Below are 25000 nucleotides of genomic sequence, written 5' to 3' on the forward strand. Positions count from 1 at the left end.
TACAGACAGGTAGTGGATCATGAGGAGATATTCACACAGTACAGACAGGTAGCGGATCATGAGGAGATATTCACTCAGTACAGACAGGTAGTGGATCATGAGGAGATATTCACACAGTACAGACAGGTAGCGGATCATGAGGAGATATTCACACAGTACAGACAGGTAGCGGATCATGAGGAGATATTCACACAGTACAGACAGGTAGCGGATCATGAGGAGATATTCACACATTACAGACAGGTAGCGGATCATGAGGAGATATTCACACAGTACAGACAGGTAGCGGATCATGAGGAGATATTCACACATTACAGACAGGTAGCGGATCATGAGGAGACAGACAGACACACAGTACAGACAGGTAGTGGATCTTGAGGAGATATTCACACAGTACAGACAGGTAGCGGATCATGAGGAGATATTCACTCAGTACAGACAGGTAGCGGATCATGAGGAGATATTCACACAGTACAGACAGGTAGCGGATCATGAGGAGATATTCACACAGTACAGACAGGTAGTGGATCATGAGGAGATAGTCACACAGTACAGACAGGTAGCGGATCATGAGGAGATATTCACACATTACAGACAGGTAGCGGATCATGAGGAGACAGACAGACACACAGTACAGACAGGTAGTGGATCTTGAGGAGATATTCACACAGTACAGACAGGTAGCGGATCATGAGGAGATATTCACACAGTACAGACAGGTAGCGGATCATGAGGAGATATTCACACAGTACAGACAGGTAGTGGATCATGAGGAGATAGTCACACAGTACAGACAGGTAGCGGATCATGAGGAGATATTCACACAGTACAGACAGGTAGCGGATCATGAGGAGATATTCACTGATTTTGGACAAAAAGTGATTTTGACAACAAGCGTTCTCCAGAATCACTGACTGCACCTTTATCAAAGTACTTTGGTAAATGCTCTCTTTACAGTTTTTCATGTTGTTGTTTTTTTAAGATAATTTTTTGGGCATTTTCAAGCTTTATTAGACAGTACAGAGCTGAAATGGGGAGACAGAGAGAGAGAGAGAGAGAGAGAGAGAGGGGGGATGACCTGCAGTAAAGGTCCACGGGTCAGATTTGAACCCGCGACCACTGCAACGAAGGCCGGAGCCAATATGGTACACGCTCTATCCACTACACTACCGGAGCGCCCCTTCATGTTGTTTCTTAAACAAAACTATATATTTCTTTGGTGTAAGGAGAATTATTGGTGTGAATGCTGAAAGCATTCACAGCATTGATATTCTGCGTATTTGGTGTGAATGCTGAAAGCATTCACAGCATTGATATTCTGCGTATTTATTCTTATTCTTATTATTCCGCCCGCTTTTCATGGACGTCCATATCTTCAACATGCTTCATTCCACAAACTTCCTTCAACTATCCTCATATTCAGCCCATTTTCCACATTATTGCTTTCATTCAAAATTTTCAAAAAAATTAATAACTTCATAATTAATAGCAATTAAACAAAAATTATTTAACATTGAAGCGGATGGGAGCAGCATTCCAAACCGCTAAAACTTCCTCTGCTTTGAAACCTATCTCCTCCCGCATTTTTTCAGCTAGAGACTCCATTCAAACGTTAAACAATTCACATTAATTACAGCTATTAAACACTTATTCAACTTTTTAAAATCTTCAACTGTCTTTGAACAAACACAGTTTTAGTTTTAAGCTTTTTTCAACCTCTTTCTAAATTTATAATGGGATCCGGATGGGACGGAATGTTCAGAGGCAGAGTGGGGAAACCAACTGTTACAGTGTAGAACTGGTGTAAAAATACACCAAAACCTTCCACTTAACTGCCTCTCACTCCCACAAATTAAACCCTACGTGGATAATTTTTACATCAAAATGTAGGACATATTCTGCCGGTCGCATAGATGTGACTACTGAAGCAATCGGACTTACACAATGGGAGGTCTGGGCTTCCAAGCTAAATGGTGTCCAACCAACTGCCGCCTTGATAACTGAGACATGACATTTCTGGAGAAAGGCAGACTGTACCACACCTTTGAAATGCTCTGGTTCTCATATTCTTCACATTACAGACATAATCTTCACACTGTGTCTTCATCAGATTCTTCTGGTTCTGACAATAAAATAATTTTGTCAGTTAGACTCAGGGTCCGTCAGTTAGAGGCAGCGGTTTGAGGTGACGTTTTGGATGAAATTACCTCTCTGAGGCCTCTAAAAGGTGGGATTTCTGCCTGATCACAGACCCTCAATAAGACATACACTCACCTTGGTGACTCACTCTGCCCATTAAAGGGCAATTTCACTTTTTTTTCTTGATTCTTTTTTTCTTTTTTCCGCTTTATTAGACAGTTCGGAGAGGCACAGTTGAAATGGGGCAAACACTCTGCTCTTTGAAGGCCTATTTCACACATAATTTTTTTTTTCATGTCTTTCAATTATAATTTGATCTAGACATTTTTAAATATTCAACAACATTCCTATTAGAGTTTAACAATTCACTACTGTTCATACTTAAGACTATATTACTTTTCCACATCTTCATAGTCCTTTAGCTGATTCATATACATTCTCTCTCTAGGTCGTCCTCAGGCAGCAGTTTAGACTTATGCGTTCATTTAAAACCTCTGTCTGTGTGATCTGGTTGGGGACAGAAGTGTCTGTACGTGTGTAGATTAGCAGCTGTTTACACTTGACACTGATTAGCTCTCTGTCACCATGGTGACACCATTGGCACGTGCACCTGTCTTTGACTCAAAACTCCAATCCCTTAAAGCCTGTTACATACTCCGCGAGAAGAAAGAACAAAGTTCTCGGTGACAGAGTTGCGAGAAGAAAATGACGTTCGAGACCTCCCCGGAGTAAGACATTTTTAGAATTTAAAGTGCAGGTAAACTTTGCACACATGTCAATCATGACTCAAAGATGACCTCATATGATTGTAGAGAACCAACATTCCAAATAATACACATTTTTTTATACATTGTATTATTCACCTATGCTGCAGTGTCTAATTTTTTCACTGTAATATTTGGCAAAACTGTCATAATAGCCATTCAGCTATATGTAGGTGAAGTAGTCTGAAAATATTTTTTCATCACTTTGCTCCCCCCTGCCTCTGTGTGCTGCCCCCTAAAATTGCCACCGCTCATGTTAATTTTGACCAATCAGAGCAGGCTCAGATACTCCGTTCTTATTGGCTGTGGGACTGTCTGTTCACTTGGCAACGACGTTGATGCGTCAGTTGCGTGAGCGTTCACGACCCTAGCAGTCTGAAACTACTGTTTGGCCCTACTAAGGCAGACAGCGAATAGCAATGTCTTCACCAACGAACTATCTATACTGTACTATCTATGCAACGAACCATCAATTTACCATTCCCCGGATACCAACAACTAACACGGTGGGAGGACAGTGTGTACACAGAGACTGAGAAACACCGAGGAGGAAATGTAGTCGGGCGGCTGTTGCTGTATGAAGCCGAGACGTGTGGAAAGTGAGCCAGGAGAATGGGCTTCCTTTGGCTGTGCTTTAGCTGATAAACCAAGTTAGCACCGGTCGGATAGCATTAGTTAACTCACCCGGTTGACGCGTTAGCCAGAAGCTAGCTCCGCCTGCACGGGACTCCCGTGGCTCCTCTCCGCACTGTGGCTGGATAGCCTGCGCCGGTGTGCCCCACGAAGCTCCTACTTGTGCATTTCAAATGCCACTGCACGCAGTTGGATAGCACTACAACCAATCAGAGCGATGCACAAGGTGACGTAAGCCCCTTTCGTTTAGCAAACAGCTGTTAAACTGTTAAATTAAACGCTTGCCGTTGTCGGTCGGCAAAACAGAACATTCCACTTACTTGCTAATGAAAGATTTGAGTGCCGTCTTCCAAATCGTTAAGGGTCGAGGCCAAAGCAGTCTCAAACTCACACAACATATCCGCAGCCATCTTTGATGTTTACTATCACGGCTTCGACGTCGCATGCACGTCACTGTCGTCATCCGGTTACGTCCTCCCCGGAGTACCATATAAAGGGCTCTGGCACGCCCATATTAGATAGAACCAATTGAAACCATAGCCAGATTTCTGGTTTTCTTGATAAAGCTTCAACGGAGCGTGTCCAGACCAACACGCGCAGCAAATTTAATTTGCCAGCGCTGGGAATACCAGGCGACGTCTGACTGGGAACATGAGTCATACTAACTGTGGGTGGAAGAGTGCATAGTCGATTAACCCTGAAATACAAAGGTCGGCGGTTCAAATCCCGGCTGGCGCTTAATTTTAGACTTACACAGATTTTCTTAAAAATGTGCACATATGTTGATTATGACTCACTAATGACCTCATAGGAGTTCAAAGGTCAAATTTAAAGGTCACTGTGACATTGCCTTTTGTGACTGCAGTATTTTATGAACGCTTCCACGGTTTTTCTTCAAATTTTGCAAAATGTTGATTCTGACTCAAAGATGAACTGATAACATTTATCATAGTTTAAGGTCATAATTAATTCATAAATTCATCTGAAAAGTCCATTCAAACTTCCAAATATTCCACATTTTTCAAACATTCTATTGTTCAACCATTCTGTTCATTCAGATATATTCATCCTTCGTTCTTCATCAACATTCAGCAGTGAAGTTTATTCAGCATCAGCTTCAGTTCAGCAGCGCAGCATTCACACCGCAATTTCTTCAGGAATTGCATTTCTAGTTATTGGTGTGAATGCTGAAAGCATTCACAGCATTGATATTCTGCGTATTTATTCTTATTCTTATTATTCCGCCCGCTTTTCATGCACGTCCATATCTTCAACATGCTTCATTCCACAAACTTCCTTCAACTATCCTCATATTCAGCCCATTTTCCACATTATTGCTTTCATTCAAAATTTTCAAAAAAATTAATAACTTCATAATTAATAGCAATTAAACAAAAATTATTTAACATTGAAGCGGATAGGAGCAGCATTCCAAACCGCTAAAACTTCCTCTGCTTTGAAACCTATCTCCTCCCGCATTTTTTCAGCTAGAGACTCCATTCAAACGTTAAACAATTCACATTAATTACAGCTATTAAACACTTATTCAACTTTTTAAAATCTTCAACTGTCTTTGAACAAACACAGTTTTAGTTTTAAGCTTTTTTCAACCTCTTTCTAAATTTATAATGGGATCCGGATGGGACGGAATGTTCAGAGGCAGACTGGGGAAACCAACTGTTACAGTGTAGAACTGGTGTAAAAATACACCAAAACCTTCCACATAACTGCCTCTCACTCCCACAAATTAAACCCTACGTGGATAATTTTTACATCAAAATGTAGGACATATTCTGCCGGTCGCATAGATGTGACTACTGAAGCAATCGGACTTACACAATGGGAGGTCTGGGCTTCCAAGCTAAATGGTGTCCAACCAACTGCCGCCTTGATAACTGAGACATGACATTTCTGGAGAAAGGCAGACTGTACCACACCTTTGAAATGCTCTGGTTCTCATATTCTTCACATTACAGACATAATCTTCACACTGTGTCTTCATCAGATTCTTCTGGTTCTAACAATAAAATAATTTTGTCAGTTAGACTCAGGGTCCGCTAGTTAGAGGCAGCGGTTTGAGGTGACGTTTTGGATGAAATGACCTCTCTGAGGCCTCTAAAAGGTGGGATTTCTGCCTGATCACAGACCCTCAATAAGACATACACTCACCTTGGTGACTCACTCTGCCCATTAAAGGGCAATTTCACTTTTTTTTCTTGATTATTTTTTTCTTTTTTCCGCTTTATTAGACAGTTTGGAGAGGCACAGTTGAAATGGGGCAAACACTCTGCTCTTTGAAGGCCTATTTCACACATACATTGTTTTTCATGTCTTTCAATTGTAATTTTATCTAGACATTTTTAAATATTCAACATCATTCCTATAAGAGTTAAACAATTCACTACTGTTCATACTTAAGACTGTTTCTTACTTTTCCACATCTTCATACTCCTTTAGCTGATTCATATAAATTCAAGCCATCAAGGTAGTTTAGCTCCAAGTCTATTCAATTACTATTTCATAGTTTTAAGATTTGTATCCATGTCTTTCAACTTCTTCATAATTTCAGCAAGAAATGTTATTCAAACCTCTATATATTCAACTTTTCAACTCCTTTTAAGGATTCAAATTGTCCCATGTTCGTCTTGCACGGGAGCACATTTCCATAATTCACAATTTTTTCATAAAATTCATAACTTCAGAGATATTTAAAGGTTTATTACACCCAAAAAAGACATATTCTGCCGGTCGCATAGATGTGACTACTGAAGCAATCGAACCTACACAATGGAAGTTTTGGGCTTCCAAGCTAAATGGTGTCCAACCAACTGCTGCATATCAGTGTATTACAGGACCAAAATAACTGAAGACACTGTCATCAACTGTTGCCATAGAAACCAGTAACATCCCATGTGAAACTGTGTGTGTGTTTGTGTGAGTGAGAGAGTCCGTGTGTGTGTGTGTGTGTGTGTGTGTGTGTGTGTGTGTGTGTGTGTGTGTGTGTGTGTGTGTGTGTGTGTGTGTGAGTGAGAGAGTGTGAATGTGAAGAGACGTGCAGTGAGGTTTATGGCTGGTGAGGCACTGTCTTTTTTTAATCCTAATGTTTTTTGGGCTTTGGGGTGAAGAGGAGAGATATGGCACAGTTCTAAATGAAATAGTAATTTATTTACTTGATTAAATATGCAATAATATCTAATATTAATTGCATAGTTTGTCTTGCTGCAGTTATACCATTGTGTAGGCTATTTGAAATAGATAATTTAAAAAAAAACTCATCTCCTTTTAAACTTATTTTACACAAGTATGACCTTTATAAACTTCGACTTTATAAACCTTTAGTTTTTCCACTTTTGTTCAACTTTTCAACTCAGCAGGAAATGCTTTTTTTCAGATCGTTCATTGAACGCGTGTTATCTTTGTCCTGTGGGTGGCAGCAATGTGCTGAAAAGGCAATTGCCGGAAATTAAAAGAAGAAGAAGAAGAAGCCGCCTCCGCTTCCGCCTCCGTTCTAGCCTCCACCGCAATCTTTTATTTTATGTTGTAGCTTACTGAGTTGACTCAGACGAGCTCTCCATCAAGCCATCAATGTACTTTAGCTCCAAGTCTAATCAATTACTATTTCACAGTTTTAAGTTTTTTATCCATATCTTGGAATCTTCTGATTCTCACGGTATCTTCATTTTGTCTGTCAGACAAACGGTTTGCGTGTGAGAGGCAGAAGTTTGAAGGATGCGTTTCGCTCAGCTCTAAAGGTGGAGAGGGACCACAGCTGTTACCAATTGGCCCTGATTAGCTCACCACCGCGCCATAGGAATATAGAGTTCTCTTTATAGATGTGACCTGCTCTGATAGATTCAACAACTTTGGTGGCTTAGTGGTTTAAGCCTAGGTCTCGCAGCCTGAAGATCACAGGTCCGAATCCTGCTTAGGGAATAACATTTTCACCTTAAATCTTTGTGTGAAGGGGAACATGTCTCGTGGGAAGTGCATATGACACATTAGGCATATCTATAATTTTTTTTTTTTTTTTTTAAACCCTGAGCTTAAAGTTGGTGGTTCAAGTCCCAGTTACCGCAAAATTTAGACTTACACGGATTTTCTTCTAACTTTGCACAAATGTTTATTATGACTCAATTATAACCCCATAGGAGTTTAGAGGTCAAAGGTCAAGTTTCAAGGTCATAATTCATAAATTTTTAATTCATTTTTCATAGATTGTATTATTCAATCATTCTATTCATTCAGATATATTCATCCTTCGTTCTTCATCAACATTCAGCAGTGAAGTTTATTCAGCATCAGCTTCAGTTCAGCAGCGCAGCATTCACACCGCAATTTCTTCAGGAATTGCATTTCTAGTTATTATTTTACTTCCGCCCGCTTTTCAGGGCCGGCCATATCTTCAACATGCTTCATTCCACAAACTATATTCAACTATCCTCATATTCAGCCCATTTTCCACATTATTGCTTTCATTCAAAATTTTCAAAAAAATTAATAACTTCATAATTAATAGCAATTAAACAAAAATTATTTAACATTGAAGCGGATAGGAGCAGCATTCCAAACCGCTAAAACTTCCTCTGCTTTGAAACCTATCTCCTCCCGCATTTTTTCAGCTAGAGACTCCATTCAAACGTTAAACAATTCACATTAATTACAGCTATTAAACACTTATTCAACTTTTTAAAATCTTCAACTGTCTTTGAACAAACACAGTTTTAGTTTTAAGCTTTTTTCAACCTCTTTCTAAATTTATAATGGGATCCGGATGGGACGGAATGTTCAGAGGCAGACTGGGGAAACCAACTGTTACAGTGTAGAACTGGTGTAAAAATACACCAAAACCTTCCACTTAACTGCCTCTCACTCCCACAAATTAAACCCTACGTGGATAATTTTTACATCAAAATGTAGGACATATTCTGCCGGTCGCATAGATGTGACTACTGAAGCAATCGGACTTACACAACGGGAGGTCTGGGCTTCCAAGCTAAATGGTGTCCAACCAACTGCCGCCTTGATAACTGAGACATGACATTTCTGGAGAAAGGCAGACTGTACCACACCTTTGAAATGCTCTGGTTCTCATATTCTTCACATTACAGACATAATCTTCACACTGTGTCTTCATCAGATTCTTCTGGTTCTAACAATAAAATAATTTTGTCAGTTAGACTCAGGGTCCGCTAGTTAGAGGCAGCGGTTTGAGGTGACGTTTTGGATGAAATGACCTCTCTGAGGCCTCTAAAAGGTGGGATTTCTGCCTGATCACAGACCCTCAATAAGACATACACTCACCTTGGTGACTCACTCTGCCCATTAAAGGGCAATTTCACTTTTTTTTCTTGATTCTTTTTTTCTTTTTTCCGCTTTATTAGACAGTTCGTAGAGGCACAGTTGAAATGGGGCAAACACTCTGCTCTTTGAAGGCCTATTTCACACATACATTGTTTTTCATGTCTTTCAATTGTAATTTTATCTAGACATTTTTAAATATTCAACATCATTCCTATTAGAGTTAAACAATTCACTACTGTTCATATTTAAGACTGTTTCTTACTTTTCCACATCTTCATACTCCTTTAGCTGATTCATATAAATTCAAGCCATCAAGGTAGTTTAGCTCCAAGTCTATTCAATTACTATTTCATAGTTTTAAGATTTGTATCCATGTCTTTCAACTTCTTCATAACTTCAGCAAGAAATGTTATTCAAACCTCTATATATTCAACTTTTCAACTCCTTTTAAGGATTCAAATTGTCCCATGTTCGTCTTGCATGGGAGCACATTTCCATAATTCACAATTTTTTCATAAAATTCATAACTTCAGAGATATTTAAAGGTTTATTACACCCAAAAAAGACATATTCTGCCGGTCGCATAGATGTGACTACCGAACCTACACAATGGAAGTTTTGGGCTTCCAAGCTAAATGGTGTCCAACCAACTGCTGCATATCAGTGTATTACAGGACCAAAATAACTGAAGACACTGTCATCAACTGTTGCCATAGAAACCAGTAACATCCCATGTGAAACTGTGTGTGTGTTTGTGTGAGTGAGAGAGTCCGTGTGTGTGTGTGTGTGTGTGTGTGTGTGTGTGTGTGAGTGAGAGAGTGTGAATGTGAAGAGACGTGCAGTGAGGTTTATGGCTGGTGAGGCACTGTCTTTTTTTAATCCTAATGTTTTTTGGGCTTTGGGGTGAAGAGGAGAGATATGGCACAGTTCTAAATGAAATAGTAATTTATTTACTTGATTAAATATGCAATAATATCTAATATTAATTGCATAGTTTGTCTTGCTGCAGTTATACCATTGTGTAGGCTATTTGAAATAGATAATTTAAAAAAAAACTCATCTCCTTTTAAACTTATTTTACACAAGTATGACCTTTATAAACTTCGACTTTATAAACCTTTAGTTTTTCCACTTTTGTTCAACTTTTCAATACAATATTTTGTATTCATAATTTTTTTTTTCATGTCTTTCAATTATAATTTGATCTAGACATTTTTAAATATTCAACAACATTCCTATTAGAGTTCAACAATTCACTACTGTTCATACTTAAGACTATAATTACTTTTCCACATCTTCATAGTCCTTTAGCTGATTCATATACATTCTCTCTCTAGGTCGTCCTCAGGCAGCAGTTTAGACTTATGCGTTCATTTAAAACCTCTGTTTGTGTGATCTGGTTGGGGACAGAAGTGTCTGTACGTGTGTAGATTAGCAGCTGTTTACACTTGACACTGATTAGCTCTCTGTCACCATGGTGACACCATTGGCACGTGCACCTGTCTTTGACTCAAAACTCCAATCCCTTAAAGCCTGTTACATACTCCGCGAGAAGAAAGAACAAAGTTCTCGGTGACAGAGTTGCGAGAAGAAAATGACGTTCGAGACCTCCCCGGAGTAAGACATTTTTAGAATTTAAAGTGCAGGTAAACTTTGCACACATGTCAATCATGACTCAAAGATGACCTCATATGATTGTAGAGAACCAACATTCCAAATAATACACATTTTTTTATACATTGTATTATTCACCTATGCTGCAGTGTCTAATTTTTTCACTGTAATATTTGGCAAAACTGTCATAATAGCCATTCAGCTATATGTAGGTGAAGTAGTCTGAAAATATTTTTTCATCACTTTGCTCCCCCCTGCCTCTGTGTGCTGCCCCCTAAAATTGCCACCGCTCATGTTAATTTTGACCAATCAGAGCAGGCTCAGATACTCCGTTCTTATTGGCTGTGGGACTGTCTGTTCACTTGGCAACGACGTTGATGCGTCAGTTGCGTGAGCGTTCACGACCCTAGCAGTCTGAAACTACTGTTTGGCCCTACTAAGGCAGACAGCGAATAGCAATGTCTTCACCAACGAACTATCTATACTGTACTATCTATGCAACGAACCATCAATTTACCATTCCCCGGATACCAACAACTAACACGGTGGGAGGACAGTGTGTACACAGAGACTGAGAAACACCGAGGAGGAAATGTAGTCGGGCGGCTGTTGCTGTATGAAGCCGAGACGTGTGGAAAGTGAGCCAGGAGAATGGGCTTCCTTTGGCTGTGCTTTAGCTGATAAACCAAGTTAGCACCGGTCGGATAGCATTAGTTAACTCACCCGGTTGACGCGTTAGCCAGAAGCTAGCTCCGCCTGCACGGGACTCCCGTGGCTCCTCTCCGCACTGTGGCTGGATAGCCTGCGCCGGTGTGCCCCACGAAGCTCCTACTTGTGCATTTCAAATGCCACTGCACGCAGTTGGATAGCACTACAACCAATCAGAGCGATGCACAAGGTGACGTAAGCCCCTTTCGTTTAGCAAACAGCTGTTAAACTGTTAAATTAAACGCTTGCCGTTGTCGGTCGGCAAAACAGAACATTCCACTTACTTGCTAATGAAAGATTTGAGTGCCGTCTTCCAAATCGTTAAGGGTCGAGGCCAAAGCAGTCTCAAACTCACACAACATATCCGCAGCCATCTTTGATGTTTACTATCACGGCTTCGACGTCGCATGCACGTCACTGTCGTCATCCGGTTACGTCCTCCCCGGAGTACCATATAAAGGGCTCTGGCACGCCCATATTAGATAGAACCAATTGAAACCATAGCCAGATTTCTGGTTTTCTTGATAAAGCTTCAACGGAGCGTGTCCAGACCAACACGCGCAGCAAATTTAATTTGCCAGCGCTGGGAATACCAGGCGACGTCTGACTGGGAACATGAGTCATACTAACTGTGGGTGGAAGAGTGCATAGTCGATTAACCCTGAAATACAAAGGTCGGCGGTTCAAATCCCGGCTGGCGCTTAATTTTAGACTTACACAGATTTTCTTAAAAATGTGCACATATGTTGATTATGACTCACTAATGACCTCATAGGAGTTCAAAGGTCAAATTTAAAGGTCACTGTGACATTGCCTTTTGTGACTGCAGTATTTTATGAACGCTTCCACGGTTTTTCTTCAAATTTTGCAAAATGTTGATTCTGACTCAAAGATGAACTGATAACATTTATCATAGTTTAAGGTCATAATTAATTCATAAATTCATCTGAAAAGTCCATTCAAACTTCCAAATATTCCACATTTTTCAAACATTCTATTGTTCAACCATTCTGTTCATTCAGATATATTCATCCTTCGTTCTTCATCAACATTCAGCAGTGAAGTTTATTCAGCATCAGCTTCAGTTCAGCAGCGCAGCATTCACACCGCAATTTCTTCAGGAATTGCATTTCTAGTTATTGGTGTGAATGCTGAAAGCATTCACAGCATTGATATTCTGCGTATTTATTCTTATTCTTATTATTCCGCCCGCTTTTCATGCACGTCCATATCTTCAACATGCTTCATTCCACAAACTTCCTTCAACTATCCTCATATTCAGCCCATTTTCCACATTATTGCTTTCATTCAAAATTTTCAAAAAAATTAATAACTTCATAATTAATAGCAATTAAACAAAAATTATTTAACATTGAAGCGGATAGGAGCAGCATTCCAAACCGCTAAAACTTCCTCTGCTTTGAAACCTATCTCCTCCCGCATTTTTTCAGCTAGAGACTCCATTCAAACGTTAAACAATTCACATTAATTACAGCTATTAAACACTTATTCAACTTTTTAAAATCTTCAACTGTCTTTGAACAAACACAGTTTTAGTTTTAAGCTTTTTTCAACCTCTTTCTAAATTTATAATGGGATCCGGATGGGACGGAATGTTCAGAGGCAGACTGGGGAAACCAACTGTTACAGTGTAGAACTGGTGTAAAAATACACCAAAACCTTCCACATAACTGCCTCTCACTCCCACAAATTAAACCCTACGTGGATAATTTTTACATCAAAATGTAGGACATATTCTGCCGGTCGCATAGATGTGACTACTGAAGCAATCGGACTTACACAATGGGAGGTCTGGGCTTCCAAGCTAAATGGTGTCCAACCAACTGCCGCCTTGATAACTGAGACATGACATTTCTGGAGAAAGGCAGACTGTACCACACCTTTGAAATGCTCTGGTTCTCATATTCTTCACATTACAGACATAATCTTCACACTGTGTCTTCATCAGATTCTTCTGGTTCTAACAATAAAATAATTTTGTCAGTTAGACTCAGGGTCCGCTAGTTAGAGGCAGCGGTTTGAGGTGACGTTTTGGATGAAATGACCTCTCTGAGGCCTCTAAAAGGTGGGATTTCTGCCTGATCACAGACCCTCAATAAGACATACACTCACCTTGGTGACTCACTCTGCCCATTAAAGGGCAATTTCACTTTTTTTTCTTGATTATTTTTTTCTTTTTTCCGCTTTATTAGACAGTTTGGAGAGGCACAGTTGAAATGGGGCAAACACTCTGCTCTTTGAAGGCCTATTTCACACATACATTGTTTTTCATGTCTTTCAATTGTAATTTTATCTAGACATTTTTAAATATTCAACATCATTCCTATAAGAGTTAAACAATTCACTACTGTTCATACTTAAGACTGTTTCTTACTTTTCCACATCTTCATACTCCTTTAGCTGATTCATATAAATTCAAGCCATCAAGGTAGTTTAGCTCCAAGTCTATTCAATTACTATTTCATAGTTTTAAGATTTGTATCCATGTCTTTCAACTTCTTCATAATTTCAGCAAGAAATGTTATTCAAACCTCTATATATTCAACTTTTCAACTCCTTTTAAGGATTCAAATTGTCCCATGTTCGTCTTGCACGGGAGCACATTTCCATAATTCACAATTTTTTCATAAAATTCATAACTTCAGAGATATTTAAAGGTTTATTACACCCAAAAAAGACATATTCTGCCGGTCGCATAGATGTGACTACTGAAGCAATCGAACCTACACAATGGAAGTTTTGGGCTTCCAAGCTAAATGGTGTCCAACCAACTGCTGCATATCAGTGTATTACAGGACCAAAATAACTGAAGACACTGTCATCAACTGTTGCCATAGAAACCAGTAACATCCCATGTGAAACTGTGTGTGTGTTTGTGTGAGTGAGAGAGTCCGTGTGTGTGTGTGTGTGTGTGTGTGTGTGTGTGTGTGTGTGTGTGTGTGTGTGTGTGTGTGTGTGTGTGTGTGTGAGTGAGAGAGTGTGAATGTGAAGAGACGTGCAGTGAGGTTTATGGCTGGTGAGGCACTGTCTTTTTTTAATCCTAATGTTTTTTGGGCTTTGGGGTGAAGAGGAGAGATATGGCACAGTTCTAAATGAAATAGTAATTTATTTACTTGATTAAATATGCAATAATATCTAATATTAATTGCATAGTTTGTCTTGCTGCAGTTATACCATTGTGTAGGCTATTTGAAATAGATAATTTAAAAAAAAACTCATCTCCTTTTAAACTTATTTTACACAAGTATGACCTTTATAAACTTCGACTTTATAAACCTTTAGTTTTTCCACTTTTGTTCAACTTTTCAACTCAGCAGGAAATGCTTTTTTTCAGATCGTTCATTGAACGCGTGTTATCTTTGTCCTGTGGGTGGCAGCAATGTGCTGAAAAGGCAATTGCCGGAAATTAAAAGAAGAAGAAGAAGAAGCCGCCTCCGCTTCCGCCTCCGTTCTAGCCTCCACCGCAATCTTTTATTTTATGTTGTAGCTTACTGAGTTGACTCAGACGAGCTCTCCATCAAGCCATCAATGTACTTTAGCTCCAAGTCTAATCAATTACTATTTCACAGTTTTAAGTTTTTTATCCATATCTTGGAATCTTCTGATTCTCACGGTATCTTCATTTTGTCTGTCAGACAAACGGTTTGCGTGTGAGAGGCAGAAGTTTGAAGGATGCGTTTCGCTCAGCTCTAAAGGTGGAGAGGGACCACAGCTGTTACCAATTGGCCCTGATTAGCTCACCACCGCGCCATAGGAATATAGAGTTCTCTTTATAGATGTGACCTGCTCTGATAGATTCAACAACTTTGGTGGCTTAGTGGTTTAAGCCTAGGTCTCGCAGCCTGAAGATCACAGGTCCGAATCCTGCTTAGGGAATAACATTTTCACCTTAAATCTTTGTGTGAAGGGGAACATGTCTCGTGGGAAGTGCATATGACACATTAGGCATATCTATAATTTTTTTTTTTTTTTTTTAAACCCTGAGCTTAAAGTTGGTGGTTCAAGTCCCAGTTACCGCAAAATTTAGACTTACACGGATTTTCTTCTAACTTTGCACAAATGTTTATTATGACTCAATTATAACCCCATAGGAGTTTAGAGGTCAAAGGTCAAGTTTCAAGGTCATAATTCATAAATTTTTAATTCATTTTTCATAGATTGTATTATTCAATCATTCTATTCATTCAGATATATTCATCCTTCGTTCTTCATCAACATTCAGCAGTGAAGTTTATTCAGCATCAGCTTCAGTTCAGCAGCGCAGCATTCACACCGCAATTTCTTCAGGAATTGCATTTCTAGTTATTATTTTACTTCCGCCCGCTTTTCAGGGCCGGCCATATCTTCAACATGCTTCATTCCACAAACTATATTCAACTATCCTCATATTCAGCCCATTTTCCACATTATTGCTTTCATTCAAAATTTTCAAAAAAATTAATAACTTCATAATTAATAGCAATTAAACAAAAATTATTTAACATTGAAGCGGATAGGAGCAGCATTCCAAACCGCTAAAACTTCCTCTGCTTTGAAACCTATCTCCTCCCGCATTTTTTCAGCTAGAGACTCCATTCAAACGTTAAACAATTCACATTAATTACAGCTATTAAACACTTATTCAACTTTTTAAAATCTTCAACTGTCTTTGAACAAACACAGTTTTAGTTTTAAGCTTTTTTCAACCTCTTTCTAAATTTATAATGGGATCCGGATGGGACGGAATGTTCAGAGGCAGACTGGGGAAACCAACTGTTACAGTGTAGAACTGGTGTAAAAATACACCAAAACCTTCCACTTAACTGCCTCTCACTCCCACAAATTAAACCCTACGTGGATAATTTTTACATCAAAATGTAGGACATATTCTGCCGGTCGCATAGATGTGACTACTGAAGCAATCGGACTTACACAACGGGAGGTCTGGGCTTCCAAGCTAAATGGTGTCCAACCAACTGCCGCCTTGATAACTGAGACATGACATTTCTGGAGAAAGGCAGACTGTACCACACCTTTGAAATGCTCTGGTTCTCATATTCTTCACATTACAGACATAATCTTCACACTGTGTCTTCATCAGATTCTTCTGGTTCTAACAATAAAATAATTTTGTCAGTTAGACTCAGGGTCCGCTAGTTAGAGGCAGCGGTTTGAGGTGACGTTTTGGATGAAATGACCTCTCTGAGGCCTCTAAAAGGTGGGATTTCTGCCTGATCACAGACCCTCAATAAGACATACACTCACCTTGGTGACTCACTCTGCCCATTAAAGGGCAATTTCACTTTTTTTTCTTGATTCTTTTTTTCTTTTTTCCGCTTTATTAGACAGTTCGTAGAGGCACAGTTGAAATGGGGCAAACACTCTGCTCTTTGAAGGCCTATTTCACACATACATTGTTTTTCATGTCTTTCAATTGTAATTTTATCTAGACATTTTTAAATATTCAACATCATTCCTATTAGAGTTAAACAATTCACTACTGTTCATATTTAAGACTGTTTCTTACTTTTCCACATCTTCATACTCCTTTAGCTGATTCATATAAATTCAAGCCATCAAGGTAGTTTAGCTCCAAGTCTATTCAATTACTATTTCATAGTTTTAAGATTTGTATCCATGTCTTTCAACTTCTTCATAACTTCAGCAAGAAATGTTATTCAAACCTCTATATATTCAACTTTTCAACTCCTTTTAAGGATTCAAATTGTCCCATGTTCGTCTTGCATGGGAGCACATTTCCATAATTCACAATTTTTTCATAAAATTCATAACTTCAGAGATATTTAAAGGTTTATTACACCCAAAAAAGACATATTCTGCCGGTCGCATAGATGTGACTACCGAACCTACACAATGGAAGTTTTGGGCTTCCAAGCTAAATGGTGTCCAACCAACTGCTGCATATCAGTGTATTACAGGACCAAAATAACTGAAGACACTGTCATCAACTGTTGCCATAGAAACCAGTAACATCCCATGTGAAACTGTGTGTGTGTTTGTGTGAGTGAGAGAGTCCGTGTGTGTGTGTGTGTGTGTGTGTGTGTGTGTGTGTGAGTGAGAGAGTGTGAATGTGAAGAGACGTGCAGTGAGGTTTATGGCTGGTGAGGCACTGTCTTTTTTTAATCCTAATGTTTTTTGGGCTTTGGGGTGAAGAGGAGAGATATGGCACAGTTCTAAATGAAATAGTAATTTATTTACTTGATTAAATATGCAATAATATCTAATATTAATTGCATAGTTTGTCTTGCTGCAGTTATACCATTGTGTAGGCTATTTGAAATAGATAATTTAAAAAAAAACTCATCTCCTTTTAAACTTATTTTACACAAGTATGACCTTTATAAACTTCGACTTTATAAACCTTTAGTTTTTCCACTTTTGTTCAACTTTTCAATACAATATTTTGTATTCATAATTTTTTTTTTCATGTCTTTCAATTATAATTTGATCTAGACATTTTTAAATATTCAACAACATTCCTATTAGAGTTCAACAATTCACTACTGTTCATACTTAAGACTATAATTACTTTTCCACATCTTCATAGTCCTTTAGCTGATTCATATACATTCTCTCTCTAGGTCGTCCTCAGGCAGCAGTTTAGACTTATGCGTTCATTTAAAACCTCTGTTTGTGTGATCTGGTTGGGGACAGAAGTGTCTGTACGTGTGTAGATTAGCAGCTGTTTACACTTGACACTGATTAGCTCTCTGTCACCATGGTGACACCATTGGCACGTGCACCTGTCTTTGACTCAAAACTCCAATCCCTTAAAGCCTGTTACATACTCCGCGAGAAGAAAGAACAAAGTTCTCGGTGACAGAGTTGCGAGAAGAAAATGACGTTCGAGACCTCCCCGGAGTAAGACATTTTTAGAATTTAAAGTGCAGGTAAACTTTGCACACATGTCAATCATGACTCAAAGATGACCTCATATGATTGTAGAGAACCAACATTCCAAATAATACACATTTTTTTATACATTGTATTATTCACCTATGCTGCAGTGTCTAATTTTTTCACTGTAATATTTGGCAAAACTGTCATAATAGCCATTCAGCTATATGTAGGTGAAGTAGTCTGAAAATATTTTTTCATCACTTTGCTCCCCCCTGCCTCTGTGTGCTGCCCCCTAAAATTGCCACCGCTCATGTTAATTTTGACCAATCAGAGCAGGCTCAGATACTCCGTTCTTATTGGCTGTGGGACTGTCTGTTCACTTGGCAACGACGTTGATGCGTCAGTTGCGTGAGCGTTCACGACCCTAGCAGTCTGAAACTACTGTTTGGCCCTACTAAGGCAGACAGCGAATAGCAATGTCTTCACCAACGAACTATCTATACTATACTATCTATGCAACGAACCCTCAATTTACCATTCCCCGGATACCAACAACTAACACGGTGGGAGGACAGTGTGTACACAGAGACTGAGAAACACCGAGGAGGAAATGTAGTCGGGCGGCTGTTGCTGTATGAAGCCGAGACGTGTGGAAAGTGAGCCAGGAGAATGGGCTTCCTTTGGCTGTGCTTTAGCTGATAAACCAAGTTAGCACCGGTCGGATAGCATTAGTTAACTCACCCGGTTGACGCGTTAGCCAGAAGCTAGCTCCGCCTGCACGGGACTCCCGTGGCTCCTCTCCGCACTGTGGCTGGATAGCCTGCGCCGGTGTGCCCCACGAAGCACACCAGTTCGGACTGGTCCGCTGCCACCCTGCCAGCTCTCCTGGACGCTTACCTGCGCTCGCGGATTGCTGTCAATCGCGGAGGACGCCGCCTCCCTGCTACACCGCTACCCGACAGTGTTCACCTGCTGGCCGGCTAGACTGCTGCTAACCCCCGGCGCCGTCCAACTGGCTTCCCCGTCTCCAGCGAAGCTACAACCGGCACGCTCCACTCCGGTTGTGTGCAGCCACCACCTCCATAATGAACCGAAACATTACTGCTAAGTCCGGGGAACTTTCACGAAAAGTACAACGAAGCACCGGTGTATCTACGCCAGCCACGGTCCCGTCACAGCCAGGTAGGGTAATGTAGGATACTTGCCTTTATTTTGTACTGCCGTGCACACAATGGTGCTGTAAATGTGTTTGGTATGGTGCTCCCTTGCTGTTTGTGTGAATCTGCAATGCTGTTTTAAGGCTATTTGTTCCGTTTAGTTGCTGTTAATTTGTCTTTTGGCACAATTGTTGGCCGTGTTGTTGATGTTTTTGTGCGGACATGATCGCTGTTGTGTCGGGTCGGCCAAGGTTGATTAGGGGAATAAATATATCGGGGATGGGGGGGAGACACTAGGTGCGTTGGGTGCAACATGAACGCGCTTAGCTGTCGTTCGGAGGGAGGAGCTGCAGCAGGTAGAGCGTTGCGAAAACAGCCGTTGGGATCCCAACGGCTCCCAACGGCTGAAATTAGACACTGCAGCTGTGTAGGTTTCGATCAGCTGTGACAACGTCAAAGGGTGTCAACAGACGTCTGGTTTATTGTTAAAGTGTGTTAATTAAATCGTGTTTGTGCTTATGATGGTTGTGCTTTTATTAATGATTGATAAATTACACACACGCCTAATGCACAGCAGAAGCAGTTGGTGAATTCGTAATCGATGAGGCTGCATTCATTTGCAGTAGGACATCCAAGGGCTCAATTAATTGACACTTTAACCATGCATTCATTTTAATACAATTTATGATAAGCACGTCTATGAAAGTGTTTGAAAAAGCAGCAGGTGTGTGTACGTACACACACCTGCTTTTTCGTGTCTGTACACACACGATGTCGCATTTCTTAAGCTATCTATATTTGACTGGAATTTTCCGAGTGTCCGTGAACGCACGTCATCGTACTGTACAGTTCTCCTCTGGTCTTTGCGGTGAGTAGACGTGTCTCTTAACTGACAACTATAACTGTATAAAAAGACGGCTGAGTGGTTTAACATTAATATTAATTATTTAATAACGTGATGACTTGTTACACATTAGAGGTACTAAAGCCTTTCTGCCTTTCTGGTCCGACATTGTTATGGTAAAGTAGGTTAGGAAGCTAACGGCCGTACAGCCTTTAGCGTTATTGCTAAAGCTAGATATTAAATATCCCCCACTGAAGAAGAATAAATAATTCCCACTGTGTAAGAAATGTTCTTATGTTCACTGTCGGACTGCTACAGCAGGTCAGCGGTGAAACTGCTTTGCGCCGGCTGTTAAATTGTTATGGGGGAGGCCGCAGCGCATGAGTTAACTAGCTAAGTAGAGACACTGCTAGCCTTGAAGTTGCCTATGATGACTCAGGATATACTAGCTTTAGGCTACGTGCTGTTGCTTGGAAGCTAACTCAGAAGTGAACGCAAGCACAGTATTGCGACAGCTGGAAATGTATCATTTCATTTGTCTTTCCCTTAAATCATAATACAACATTAGAACCATAACGCGACCTCGGAAGGAACAATAATGCTTGGGTAAATCGTTTTTTTTTTTTTTGCTTTTGAGGAAGTTAGCTATGGGGCTGGCTACTATTGTCTAGCAACGATGACAGACAGGCTCGCTGCAGCTTCGCTCGCTGTGCCTCTTCGCCGGCCAAGTCCCAAAATGTCCAGATGGGCAAATTCTAGTTGTGATTTATTATAACCCAAAACATCCCTAGAATACGTTTTGTAGAAGACTACTTTACCAGTAGATTACTTAAAGCTGCAGTTGATAATTTCAGCCGTTGGGATCCCAACGGCTGTTTTCCCAACGCTCTACCTGCTGTAGCTCATCCCTCTGAACGACAGCTACGCGCGTTCATGTGAATTCAGTTGACAGGAGACAAACACCATGTCCGATTCCGAGGTGATTAAACATTAGTAATGATAACTACATACGTACATATTGAGCATACATTTTAATCACAGACATACCATGTGGGCCTATGTTAGCTTAAAATCATTGCAAGTGTGCTGGTTGGCCTAACAAAAGTAGCTGTAACAGCCAGGCAAGATAGCAAACTAATTGTAAGAGCGGAGAGGTGTGTGTGTATCTCCTACTATCTATGCTCCTGCTCTGACCGCAGCTGGGAGGGGCTGCTCGGGCAGTGTTGCCAACTTAGCGATTTTGTCGCTATATTTAGCTACTTTTCAGCCCCCTTCAAACAATAATTTTTTATAATATAATTATTTTCTGAAATGTTTGAATAAATATGCAAATTAGCCAATGTTTATGCGTCCAAAGTTTTAACAAAACAAAATGAATACAGTCTTTTTTAATGTTCTAAATAAAAAAATACTATCAAAAAATAGTGCTGCCTTTTTCGGTGAAGCATCTAACAATTTGGTCTAATTTAACACTTCAAATTTATTTTAATTATCAAAAGCATAGTATTGGACAATCCATATCATTTTCAGACCATTTGTTGAATGAAAAAAATAGTTTCCCGCAAAAAAATGTCAATTTGACCCCAGTACAACAGGAGGGTTAAAAAAATTGGAAACACACAAATTACCCATTTGTTTTTCTATTCAATATTATGAACTAAAGTCAATGCATTGCTTGCTGCTTTGCAAGCACAATAAATTATATTAAAGTTTTCCATTAGAACAACAATTGAATCTCTTGTCAATAAAGATTTTATATTACCATGTGAAAAGTAGGGCACCTCTAATGAATCAACAGGCTATATACTGTGCGCTCATTATTATTACTGATTGTTATCTCCTCTCTGTTTCACATGCAGAATTACAAGAAGACGATTGGCCCTGCAGTCCTGCATGTTTCTCCCATCCCAACCCCCAACCCCTCTATCCTCTGTCTTCCTCCATCTGTTGTCTCTTACTTCTTTCTCTCTCCCCGTTTTCACGGGTTTTCACTGTTCAGCCTATTGAACTATTGACCGAGGCACTGATAAAGTACCACGTCAGTTGCTGATTTTTGAAAGTGGCACCACTGATAAAGGCCACGTCAGTGTTGTTTTGAGTGGCACTTACAAAACTTTTGACCCTGTGGCTTTGCCATTTCTGACAAATATAACTTACTAACTTGACTGTGACCATGCCCAGGAAGGGGAAGAAGTCTCAAGCATCAAAGGTACGCTGGCTTAAGTTAAGCGAGTTTCTACACTCAACAGAAGCTCAACATGTGGACAATGTTCAACCTCGCAACAACAGAGAAGTAAATGTTTCTGAACCTTCTAATGATAATGTAACATGTGTGTTGGCATCCCGCAGTCAGAACCATCATATGTATCATGAGTCCAAAAACAGTCAGTGCACCTGTAACTCTGTAACATTTCTAGCTTACCTGCATGAGTTACATCACCTCCAAAGTGCAGAACTTGATCTTGTTTTAGATAGAGGCCATGACATGTATTCACTTGTAGTGGAACAGTTGGGTCATGATAAAAGGATGGTTCACAGACACTTGAATATAGAAGAAATTCCTGAGGTTGTTAAGGGCTACAGACTGCAGCACATAATGACAAAGTGTGACTCAATGTATGGAAATTTTCTATCTGCTCCTGCTGTAGGCGACTTCATCAACCTTGCAGCCAGACTCCAGTGTTTGTCATCCGGGGTAAATGCTCTGCTGATAATGAGTTCTCTGTGCATCGCTGTTTTCCGAGACCAGCTAGGAAGGTATGGCTTTTTTGACCCACACACCAGACGCCCAGATGTTTGTTCTACATGTGATTTTTAATGACTATTGTATTATAACATGTGTTCCCTCTCATATATACATTTACATTTTCATCTATCCTGGAGGCCTCAACTCGACAAAGATGCTTCCTGTGGCTGTCCATCCAGATGGCCACATGACCAACCATCTCAAAGGAGAGACAGGATCGTCTGCAGAGCTTCTGATGCCATCTCCTAATACACATAATCATATGTACTGAGGAAGAGCAGGAAAGAGGCAGGCAGTGCTGCTCCACTCTGTACTGAGCATGTAAGTAGATAATTGTCAATGCTTTTTTTACTATAACATTTGACCTTGCTTCTTATGTAAGTGATTAAATGCATATATAACAAATGATTTGGTCTTATTGTAAAACATTTGTCTCTTGTTGATCTTCTTTACAGCAATTTCCTTTGGGAGTCTACTTCTGGACCTCAAACTGCTCAACTCAGAAACAGTCGCTGCCCTTCCTCATCTGGCCACTTGAAGAATGACTTCTGAAAAAGAGAGTTTCCTTTCCACTAACCACCATACACAGATACACATTGTGTCATCCACAGTAGCTACACTGTGCACAAGACTTTCAGACAATCACAGATTCAAACCAGAACTAGTATTTCATGCCCAGCCGTCTCGGTAGGAGATCCCTCTTAGACTTGGCCTACCTAAAGGTTTCTTCAATTATTTTTTTCCCTTATAAGGGTTTTTAAGAAGTTTTTCCTGACATGCTTTGAGGGTGTAAGGCTGATGAAGAAAGCAACACTGTAAATATTATATCCGCAGATTTTTATTTTTTCCTTTTTCTATGCGGTTAACATTTGTGATGTACCAATAACACTTTAATAAATTGTGAATTAGCTGAAATATTCTAACAGACTATATCTGATTTAACTTGAAGGTGGGCATTATTCAACGTCTCAGTACAATTCATATTAATTTAACCATTTTCAAATTCTTAATTTTGAAGTTGTTTTATAACAGTTTTCCCTCCTCCAGGGGGAGCCAAAAAAACTAATGCTATAATCATCCATAATTTAAGCATAATTAAGTGTGACATCCAGCAGATGGAGATTTCTCTCAGTTTCTGTGGGTCACTTGTAGAATGAATGTTAACAATAGGCTTATTATTTAAAAATGTTCAGTCTTGTTGACGTATCCATTATATAATCAGCAGCTGAGCATGAATTGAGCAACAGAAGAGATGTAATCAAAGAAAAACATTAGAGATTTTTCAATCTAACTTTGGTACTACAGTTTTGCCCCTAAACATTCTGTTTAGAGACTAAATACAACTGCCCTCTGTTTGAACAGAGGGGGTCTGCTCTGATTGGCCAGGTTCCCTCAAAGTAACCGGATAGTATCAGGCACCGCCCTCTGGCCTCCCGTTACACTGAGCGGACTACAGGGACAGGGACAGGCCGTGTAGCAGCATGACCATTGACCATACATGGAAAATTTGCTTGGTTCAACTTCACGCAATCCAGGAAATTTGGCACTAAGGGTCTAAAATGCATCTGGGTTTCCTACACAATATTCAAAAGAAGATCTGCATCGATGGAGGCTCCAGCCCTACTTTTGACAGGTGTCTGACACAGTTATTGGTATGCATATGCATAGAGGGTAGCCTACAATGTAACATATATTCGAACAAACATGTTGTTTTACACTTGTTGATTTGATTATGCCATCTTCTCTATCTTAAGAGGTCAATAAGATTATCATCAATATCCTTTCTGAAATGTTTTGTGTACAGGTTTATCATAAAATAACTGGGACTTGAAGGTAAAGTGATAGGTATTATCAAATTTGAATATTGCGGTTTAAAATAATAATGTGGTGAAATTTTATTTTATGGTGAGAAATAAACACTGAACAAACTAGTGTCTCACTAGGTTTCTCCGTTTCCGTCTGACCAGGGCAAGTCTTTCAGTCTTACCTTTTAAAATATCACCTCCTCTCCTCCTTATAACACAAATCTGGTGGTGTACTGGAAAGTGCTTTGGATTGTGGTCTCAAAGGTCACAGGTTCAAGATAAGTGTTTGCCATCAAATTTTATCCTGCTAAATGTGCATCTGACTTAGCCTGGAAATCCAGACCCTGATATCTTGAACGATAGAGGGTCTGGCCACGATCAATAGTAATTTCCAACTCAAGGGGCGGCTCCTACTCGTGCATTTCAAA

The 25000-nt window shown here is 39.8% G+C and overlaps 2 protein-coding genes across 2 annotated transcripts in view; both read left to right on the forward strand.

The window, feature by feature from the left end:
* The window catches only part of LOC307270545 (claudin-1-like), a gene marked incomplete at both ends in the record, with an annotated part of 43726 nt that extends 24722 nt beyond the window's left edge, over positions 1–19004 (forward strand). Inside the window, one exon of the mRNA XM_080054425.1 lies at positions 18840–19004. Coding sequence (XP_079910551.1) covers positions 18840–19004 — 165 coding nt within the window. The remainder of the gene's footprint in view (positions 1–18839) is intronic.
* A 5322-nt stretch (positions 19005–24326) lies between these two features.
* The window catches only part of LOC307270543 (uncharacterized protein), a gene marked incomplete at both ends in the record, with an annotated part of 14595 nt that continues 13921 nt past the window's right edge, over positions 24327–25000 (forward strand). Inside the window, one exon of the mRNA XM_080054423.1 lies at positions 24327–24400. Within this exon, the coding sequence (XP_079910549.1) occupies positions 24327–24400 (74 nt within the window). The remainder of the gene's footprint in view (positions 24401–25000) is intronic.

Source organism: Ammodytes marinus, assembly GCF_949987685.1.
Source record: "Ammodytes marinus genome assembly, contig: scaffold_113, whole genome shotgun sequence".
NCBI lineage: Eukaryota > Metazoa > Chordata > Actinopteri > Uranoscopiformes > Ammodytidae > Ammodytes > Ammodytes marinus.